General features: G+C 40.4%; 1 protein-coding gene across 1 annotated transcript; it reads right to left on the bottom strand.

The window, feature by feature from the left end:
* Positions 1 to 2178: 2178 nt before the first annotated feature.
* LOC147153185 (neuropeptides B/W receptor type 2-like) lies at positions 2179 to 6800 on the bottom strand. The gene is made up of 2 exons (XM_086025425.1): positions 6629 to 6800; positions 2179 to 6544 (listed from the first exon to the last, which is right to left on the bottom strand). The coding sequence occupies exon 2, from the start codon at positions 6177 to 6179 to the stop codon at positions 5160 to 5162; it is 1020 nt and encodes a 339-aa protein (XP_085881551.1). The 5' UTR covers positions 6180 to 6544; positions 6629 to 6800; the 3' UTR covers positions 2179 to 5159.
* Positions 6801 to 10173: the final 3373 nt, after the last annotated feature.

Here is a 10173-nt window from a genome sequence, read left to right on the forward strand (position 1 = left end):
CCTATCATGTGTACCTGTTGCCATTCACAGAAGTAAGAATAATCATAGTTTTGTTCAACTGAGCAGACCCAGATTTCACACTAAGAACATTTGTGAGTGAACTGAAACACGATAATCATTATTCAAGCACATCTACTTTTTGTGACTACTACATGTTTGGTGTTCTTTTTCTAATGTAAAATATGTGCCTTGGCTCAAGTATTGGGTTGGAAACATGGTTAGCGGTCAGCGCAATTGTCTTACAGTTCCGAGGCAGGGTTTCAAACCCCAGCTCCAGCCCTCTTATGTGGAGTTTCCCAAGCGCTTTGGATTTTGTCTGCGTTCTCTATAGCTTCCTCGAATATATTGAAAACACATGCATGTCAGGTTCATTTAAGAATATAAATTTTCCATTGGGTTGAATGTGTGTGTGTGTGTGTGAATTGTTGCTTGTCTAGATTTTATGGATGAAATTGCTGTATGTATTATTGATTTTTAGACATTTCACTCCATCACAAGCTTCTGTTTAGCTTTATTAATGTATTTATTTGTGAAGTCATACATTCCATTTATTAAATTCTTTGCTGTATGCAGAAGAATCCAAACACATGGTACAATTACAAAGTCGGTGAAATAAAGAACAAGCACTTTTTTTTTTTAACCTGCGATGCATTGATAACGAGAGTAAGCAGCAGCTAGTCGAGATTGGAACTGTGACCTTTTGCCGGCGGGTCACTAATTCATTCTGCCACTGTCTGGCTCAGTGCTGATGGACATGACCTTGGGAATGACTCGAGCATCCATTTGGGCCACGGCCTCACCTTCTTGTTTTTTTTTTGTTTTTTTTAACCAATTGACAACAACACTCATGCAGGTGATTAAATGTCTGCATCAGGCTGCTGTCCGTCAAAACATAAATATACAACAGGCCTAAATACAAATGGTCCATTTCTGTCACTTAACAGGTGACACATGAAATAATTAACAATGAAGCTGTCATGCGAAATTACACAACAATGGAACCAAATCACATTCAGCAGGTCTGTACAATAAAAGAAAGACCACATTCACAGGCGAAACGAACCCTTGAAAGTTTTGAAAAGGAGAATCTTGCAAAGTGGCTGAATAATGACGTCAAGCTAAAAACACAAAAACCTGCAGTAGCCTTGATGAATTGAATTCAAACTCTCGGGCATTGACTCACAAAGTTAAACAGCAAAGAGGGTTTTTTTTTTCCCATTTGAAATACCTCAGAGACTTTGAGTCATTCATTACGTTCCTTTTTCAATGGTAAACATGCATGAAAGAAACCTTTAGAAAAATCTTTTTTTTTTTTTTAAATCTTCATATCTCTGTTTAACACAAGACAAAATATTCAACTTAAATTAAAAACACCAAACAGTATTGTACATACAGTATTGCCTACATTTCATGATTAGGATGGACCTAGATGTTCAGAATAAAGAGTCCATGTCTAAAAAGAGAGAAACCTTTAACACCAAAAAGGATCAAATAAAAACTTTATGATCTGCTTAGAAAAATACAATACAGGGTAAACCCCACCCAAAAAAACAGGCCCAACATTCAATGGACATAATTTCTGAGATTTTTTTTCCAGAATCAAATGCAAATTGAGGTATAACTAGTTTATTGTGTTTAGAACATCACATTAAAACATTATACCCATTGGCCTTTTCTTCTTCAGAATTCCATTTCAAATTTCCAAATGTCAATCTTCTTTCGGGGTCACCCTGTATAAATCAGACACTTCTCACGAGTGGAATAAATTGAGGTTTTGAAGATCGCATACTAAATATATGGTCTGGAAGAAAAGCTGTGATGGGAAAAGGATGGAATAAAATGCTTAATAAAATGTTTTGCTACTTTTTCAAATGTTTGCTCACATGTAAGTATAAAAAACTTTGCAAACTTAAAGAGGAATTCAACGCAAACATTTTTTTGTCAAGAATATGTTCTATGCAGGCCCAATAGTTGAAACAAGGCATTCTGATAAACATTGCGTTTGTGGAATAAGAGTTAAACCACACGTTTTTAGCCATCTCCGGGGGCGGCCATTTTGACACTTCTGTCGACTGAAAATGACATCACAGTTGCTCGTTACCTGAGCCCTGAGCAACTGTGATGTCATTTTCAGACGACAGAAGTGATAAAATGGCCGCAGCCTTAGATGGTTAGATTTTGCTGCTTAACTCATATTCCACAAACACAATATTAATCTGAATGCCTTGTTTCAACTAGTGGGCCTGCATAGAACATATTCTTGAAAAAAAATATGTTTGGGTTGCCTCCCACTTTAAGGCTTGCCCCCAATTTTGGGGAGAAATGTGTTGTGTATTAGAAAGGACTATATGCATCTAGCAGGTGAGACACAGCAATATGTTGATAAAGAGCGTACATATTAACAATACATGAAAGTATATCATAAAAGGTTTGATAAGAATAATAAGATATCAAACAAATGTAAAATGAATGTTTTTAAATCACCCATTTTTGATTGTTTGTTTCGGGCAGTTAATGTTGAACTCAATACAGTACAGCCTACAGGTATCAATGTTATTGAATAAGCACAATTTAATTGTGGTTCACATGGATACATTAAGTAGCAAATCAATTAAATTTTTTTTGACTGATGTATTGCCTTTTGGTCATGTGTAAGAAATCTTTTTACCCCGATTCATGCAAAAGCAAAAACTTTGGTTTGGTAACGACAGCAAGGTATGACTTTTGTAATGGAAGTCTACAGTTGCTTGGGGCCGGGCAACCAAAGCTAACAAACACATAAATTAGACATAATACATCATAAGTGATTAGCTCTCCTGTCCTGTGTTTGTGTTACCTCAAACCGGAAGTGACACATGTCAAACATCAGACACAACATCAGGTCAACAACTGTCAGCATGAAGACGAAAGCGATGATAAAGATTGTAATGAACTCCACCAATTGTCTTTGTAAATATATCTGGAGATTTGCAAAGGAACATTTTTGGGGAGCAAAACGGGATTCTCAAACTATTCTCACTGAGAACAAATGGTTTTGGATCAACTTTCCACTGTTTCTCAAGAAAATTATGCAAACAATTTTGGAATTTTAGAACACTTCATGGTTAAACAATAATGCTAACGTTCTCTCTGTTGGTTTTCAGCAGGTACTGTGTCTTCCTCCCACATTCTAAGAATATGCTTGTATAGCTTACTAAAGACTAATGCTACGTTCACACTGCAGGGCGTGAGGCCCAATTCGTATTTTTTTTTTGCTAAATCCTATCTTTTTATGTACTCATTCCTATTACAAGAAATGCAACTTCCAATGTGAATGTAACATACAATGAGGCACGCATGCGCACAAAGCACAACACTGAGTGATGTGCACCCCCCAAAAAATGACATCACGTGGCACAGTGTTTACGAAAGTAAATATGGTCCCCACGTGCAGGGGCTTTCATTTTATCATTTTGTGTTACCAGAGGAGCGAGGCGGAAGGAGGTAGAAATATTTTGGGTGATATGAGGCAATGCTCCTCTATCCCCTCATTCCATGCCGAAGTCTACAAAAGATGATGTCACGGTATTGCCGCACATAATAAGCGAACCATGAGCGCGGTTGGGTTACTACCATCACCATAAATGGCCACTTAAAGCTGCATGTTTCAAGTGGAATTAAATGAAAGTTAAATATAAAGACAACAATCGTTACTCAAACGAACGTTGCAGAGTCACGTACGTCGTACGATATATCAGTAGTTTCAAAACACATTTTGAGCTTTTGATCATGTATAGGTCGAGTGTGTTAGATTAGCATTCATAACGCAGATGCATCGCATACATTTATATTTATATCCACGCACGAAAGAGGCCGAGGTCGGATTTGGAAAAATGTGAATTGTACTGTTCAGACTGCAAGAAAAAAAAATCAGATACGTGTCGCTAGCGCTGTTCGATTTTGCCCAATAAGAAAATCCAGATTATTCTCTCTCAAACCCGATTTTACGATTACGATTTCTTTGTCAAATAAAAAATAATAAAAAAAAGAAGTATTTTGAATGTATTTATATTTAAAGTTAATTTGGCCTTCTTTGAACTCAAAATGCCAGTCAATTTTAGTTCAATGAAGGGGATCGGCTGGCTAAAATGCAGTCTCCTACCAGAGCAGGGATGGTTCAGAATGGTTCAGTTCTATTCCAGGCAATTTCCAAGTTTCAATCCTGGGCTCCTAGCTCACCATCGACCTGGCCAATTCCGTCAGTTGAGCATACACTCCACTTCACTTCCTCACACACTCGGCAGTCGGCTCAGATAATCGGCTCCTGCAGCAAACAATCCCCAACATGTGTCTCTTTCTCCTCGGCCAGCGGACAATCGCTTCCGCATTTCAGCAAGTGGATTGAACACGCTACTCACGTGACCGCATGACAAACACAAAAAGTAACCACCGGAAAATAGAGATCTTAATACGAAGAGAAGAGTAACAGAAAGTACAAATACGAAGAGAATGTACAAACAGAACACAATACACTAAGTACAAATGGGCTACACTTAGATACACTAAAAATAACAAAATTGAACGTGCCGATTTGAACGTTTTTAACATCGTTTTATCCAGAAAATTCAGTTGCGGTTCAAAATCGCTTAATCAAGCAGCCTTACGTGTCGCATATGGGCAAAAAAAAGAAAAAGAAAATCGGAGCTAGGGACCATTCTAAGGTTACCCTAGCACCAAAGTCAGCCAGAATAGGTTCCAGCTCACCCGTGATCCTAATCAACTTTTATTTTAATATGATCAGTTTGGTCAGTTTGTCTCTTTGGACCAACCAACCTTTCAAATCTAGTGGATAATTAGTTCAATTAGTTCAAGAACTGTTCTTAAAAACACATTTCTGATTACACATTTTGGTGTTGATAAAGCTTCATTTTGCTTCACACGTGACAAAAAACTCTGAAAACATGTTCACATTTTAAATGACTTGTTGATATCAGTGCTTGACTTTTTGCCCATTGTTTTCATGTCCTTGTTTAACACAACACAAAATGCGGTGGGCATAATTTTGTTAGCGGAAGCCACTAAACCAAACATTGATTTGTATACACCTATTTTTAACTGGTGTGGCTTGAACAAAGTACACATTTTCACTTTCTGTGGACCCATGTGGCGGCACTATCCGTTCATGCAGGCCTACATTCCAGCATCTTCTTGAAGGCCTTCCTAAAACTGTCGTCTAGGAAGGCATAGAGAAACGGGTTGAGGCAGGAGTTGGCGTAGCTGAGGCTGGTGATGAAATAGGAGATCCCAATGAGCAGGGGTGTGGTCCTCAGGTCGGTGGTCAGGGCCACGATGGTGCTGAGGTGGAACGGCGTCCAGCAGAACAAGCAGACGGCCAAGACGATGAAGACCATGATGGTGACTTTCTTCTTGGCTTTGTCCAGCGCTTTGGCGTTGCTGTTGAGCCGCATGTTCCTCAGCTTGTAGAGCATCAAGGTGTACAAGATGCAAATGGTGGACACCGGGATGGCGAAGCCCAGGATGAGGGTGTAGATCCGACTGGCTTTGAACCACAAGCTCTCCGGCGCGGGGAAGCTGAGCACGCAGCTCTTCCTGCCATCGTTGGGGTCGATGAAGACGCCGGCGAAAATGCTGAACGGCATCACGATGAGGATGACTAAAACCCACACGCACAAGGAGATGATCTTGGCCGCCCGGTAGGTGCGGTACGGCATGCGCTTGGACCTCACTGTGGCCAGGACCACCAGGTAGCGGTCCACGCTCATCACAGTCAGGAAGTAGATACTGGAAAAGATGTTATAATGGTCGATGCTGAGGATGATTTTGCACAAAACGTCCCCGAAGGGCCAGTAGTGCAGCAGGTGCTCGGCGATACTGATCGGGAGCACCAACGTGAACAGGTCGTCGGCGATGGCCAGGTTGAGGATGAACATATTGGTGACCGTCTTCATCTTGGGAGCTTTGAGGATCACGTAGATGACGGCCGTGTTGCCAGTCAGGCCCACGGCACAGATAACGGAGTAGATGATGGGCAAGATGACATAGAGGTCAGCGTAGAAGTACAACTCGGACGGAGGGGTGCAGTTCAGGTCGCTGCGGTTGCCCGAGGAGAGAGTGTAGAAGTCAACCGAGTCGTCACACAGCGGCGGCGCAAAGACGCCGGGATCGGACGCGTTCTCCATGTTTTGGACAGGAAGTCCCTAATGATTCATAGCCAGGGATGTCTGAGAATAATTCCAGAGGAATGTCGTCATGCACGCTTGAGGTTTAAGATGAATCTCAAACAGGTCTAGGTGAGGTGTGGTAAAATCCTACCATTGGAATTCTTTTGAAATGATCAAAAAAGTCTGCTTGGAGTTCAGATAAACAAAGATCCCGTCCTTTTTCCTCCACATGCACTTTATGAATCCGCTTGTATTCTGTTAACATCAAAGCCCGCAAGCCTCGCTTCCTCTGAATCTCTTCTGTCCCTGGAAGTCTCCCTCCAAAAACTGTACTCTGCTTCTCTGCTAGGTGGCCCCCACTCCCTCCTCCTCCTTCGTGCACCCTGGAGACGCAGCAGTTTTGGAAGGAACACTCAAAATATTGCAAAGGAAATAACATTGAAAATAAAGAAAGCCTACTAATTTACCTTCACAAACCAGTTCCAGCAGAAGAGACGAGCGGTGCCTTGAGCAGCAGCTGAAAACAAATGTAAAAATAATTCAATGTCTTACATGATATTTGTAAATAAGCTATCACACGCCTATGAGGATGTGTAAGGTTGAGAATTCAGCCACCGTAGCATTCTGCCTCTTCACTCCTCCCTCGACTCCTCAGCCGCTCCACTCACCAGCATCTGATGAAGCTCTCTCTTTCTCTTCCTCTTGCTCTCTCTCTCTCTCTCTCTCTCTCTCTTTCCCATCCGTCTCTTGTATCGAAAATACATTTCAGTGCCATGTGGTCCAAACACATGTTGGGCTATAATTTTGTGAGTTTTATTTCTCTGTAATTTTTTAAATATATATATATAATTTAGAACTGTTGGGAGGAGTGAGCATATTGATTCTGACACTCACATGGTTGGCTTGAGCAAGATCGCACAGAGTCTTCCCCAGTTAAATGTGCCAGAACAGGAGGCATCTTAACCAGATGCCCATTGGGCGGGCTGGTAGAATACTTGAAGTCAACATTCTAAGTCGAGGTCAGCAGTGCCCCATCTGTTCCATACATAATCTAGATGGTGCATCACTTCCCCTGCCTAAAGTTGTTCTACATGGAATCACCAAACTCCTCCCAGGCCTAAATTTCTGTATCAGCCACCTCCTCTTCCTGACAGAGTCAAAACTTCAAACATTTGGCAGTAAATGAGTGAAAAGGAAATAAAAATCTAATTCCAAAAGAAATGACATACCACTCACTACCAACATTTGAGAAGATAATTACTTCCTTCAGATGACAAGGCCCAGAAACAATTATCCGTGTAAATGAAACTACAAATTCTGTTTTTTAAAGTTAATATCATTTTAGGGATGATAACAAAAGAAAATAATCCGCTTTATGATTCAACGCAGTGGTTAATTAAGGTAATAACATTTTCTTTTTATTTTCGGTTTCACTGTGCATTTGTGGAATTGGAATACGTCTAATTCAAAGTTGAAAAATTGAACCCAAACTTGTAGTTCTAATCTGGTCATTAAACTGAGGTTTCAGCATTTAGCAGTACTGTTGTCATGGAAACATGTCCTGAAACATGCAGAGAGTTTGTCACCTCTCCCCAGTCTACAGCAACATACCGACACGTGAGATTTCCTTCGCTGCCTGCACCCTCACGTAGTACTTTGAAAGTCAGCACGGACCTGGAATAAATGAACGAGGAATTAAAGAACAGCCTCTTTCAGATCAACTGACCACTGGTCATCTTCTTTCTAGCCTTTCCCTAATAGAATATTTTAAAACACCAGAAGCCCAGTGGAACCGCTTGACTGTGAATTTAATTGAACGAATGACTACAATATAAACAGAATATGTTATCTTACAAACATCCCCAGGTCCCTCTTCTGGGCTGAGCTCATATTGTTTGTGCGCTTCAACCTTCTGCTTGTTGGTCTCATCAAAAACATCAACCAGCTACCCATTCACACTTGAATTGTGCTCAGATGCACAACTTTCTGCCCTCACTTCATCTCATTCTTGCCGTTCCTGTATATGGATCAGCACTCTCATTTGCATTGATTTGGGTTTTTTTGTGGAGAAATACGTAGAACCGTAATTTTGTATTGTATTGTAAGTATTTATATAATGGAATTTGTAAGGCTGAATACAAGTGTTACAACACACGTACATATATCTAATAGTTCCCAAAATGCTCTACAGTACGGCTCGCTGGTGGCTAACTCCGGATACTAATATGCCTGAATGTTTTATATGCGGCTTAAAGAGAAATCAACCCAAACACAATTTTTTCAAGAATATTTTCCCAGCAGGCCCACTAGTTGGAACACAGAATTCTGAATAATATTGTGTTTATGGGATATGAGTCAAGCAGATAATCCACCCCTTTTTAGCCACCTCAGGGGGGCGGCCATTTTGTCACTTCTGTCGACTGAAAATGACATCACAACTGCTCAGGGCTCAGCTTCAGAAAAGAGGTCAGCCATGATTGGTCGTTATCTGAGCCCTGAGCAGTTGTGATGTCATTTTCAGTCGACACAAGTGACAAAATGGCCGCCCCCGGAGATGGCTAGAAACGGGTGGATTAACTCTTATTCCATAAACGCAATATTTATCAGAATGCCTTGTTTCATTTAGTGGGCTTGCATCGAACATATCCTTGAAAAAAACATGTTTGGGTTGACGTCTATTTTAAGACCAACTGGAATCTTACTCGGTAGGTAAGGTGCAGACCTCCGCCAAGGCTTACCAATTCAAAACATGTCACACTATCTTTGAATTTATAAAACACAATGTCAGATGAGATTGTTTTTGTGTCCTTTGTGTTTTGTGTTTCATAAAGTTGATGACTACCATAGCACAGAAAACTGGTTTTCATTATTTGGTGGGTCACTGAAACTCCTGGCTTATTTCAAAAAGTGAAAATAAAGTCTGTGATCCATCACATTTCATTTAAGGAAACAGTGTTTTCATATGACTTGAGCAATCACTTGTAAATGGCAAACACAATATGAAACTGCCTGGTCCTCACCACGTCATAATAACTCTCGAAACCTACAGTGCAATTTATGACAACAGATTTGAGAATTTAAAAGCGGTTTGAAGGATCACGTTGGGAGCATTACGATTGCGTCTCTGACATAAAGACCATAAAGCTCCTGTGATCATCCATTAGCACATGTTCCCGGGAACAGAAATATTCTGACACCGGCTCAGAGGTCAGCCTTCCATGATGAATCAGACTCTAGCCCGCCCGTGTCTGTAGAATATTCAACGGCATGACAACATTCGAGAAATACTGCAAGAGTAGCTGCTCTCCCTGAACTGTCGATTGATGCTAAAAGCCAAATAGGATCATGGGTCGCCAGTAGTGGCTGTTGTGGAATCAAAATACATCTAATACTGAGGAGACAAAATGAATATTGGAAAGACAAAAGAGATTGCGAGGTTTATTATCTTTGCAAAAAGGTCAGCTAACAGCAGCCGTGCTGATATCTGGTGTGGAGGAGGTCTCATACTCAGATCTTTATACCTGCCCACCCACATGCAAATTATCAAAGCAATAAACTCACCACAGGGAGACACAGCCAAATGCATCTATCTAGACAATAAAACATAACATAACGTATTAGCTGAGGTATAATGCCAAGGCACTCTTATTCTAAGTCTACACACCCCAGTTCAAATGACCAGTTTTTGTGGTTTGAAAAAAAAGTGAAATCATTTTGAGAGAGAAAGTCAAACTAAACTACTAAGATAATGTGGTTGCATAAGTGTTCGTTACTGGGGATGTATCTGTGTTCAGAATTAACCAATCACATTCAAACTCATGCTCAGATCTCAGAAGGTTTTTTTTTACTTACCCTCATTAATAGGCTTCTTCTTTTTTTAAAAAAAAGTCAGTCCTATGGGTTGCAGGTCATAATAATGATGGAAAAGGTTTTGTCAGTTTTTTTAATATAAAAAAAAACGGCATTTGAACGAGACTTTGTAGACCTTTTATATTCACTGAATAATTTTGCG

Source organism: Filicampus tigris, chromosome 1 (assembly GCF_054856515.1).
Source record: "Filicampus tigris isolate MCC_2025a chromosome 1, RoL_Ftig_1.0, whole genome shotgun sequence".
Lineage (NCBI taxonomy): Eukaryota > Metazoa > Chordata > Actinopteri > Syngnathiformes > Syngnathidae > Filicampus > Filicampus tigris.

What these genes read in the sequence shown, in the direction of transcription:
- LOC147153185 (XM_086025425.1), bottom strand. Translation starts at nt 6,179, where the DNA reads ATGGAGAACGCGTCCGATCCCGGCGTCTTTGCGCCGCCGCTGTGTGAC.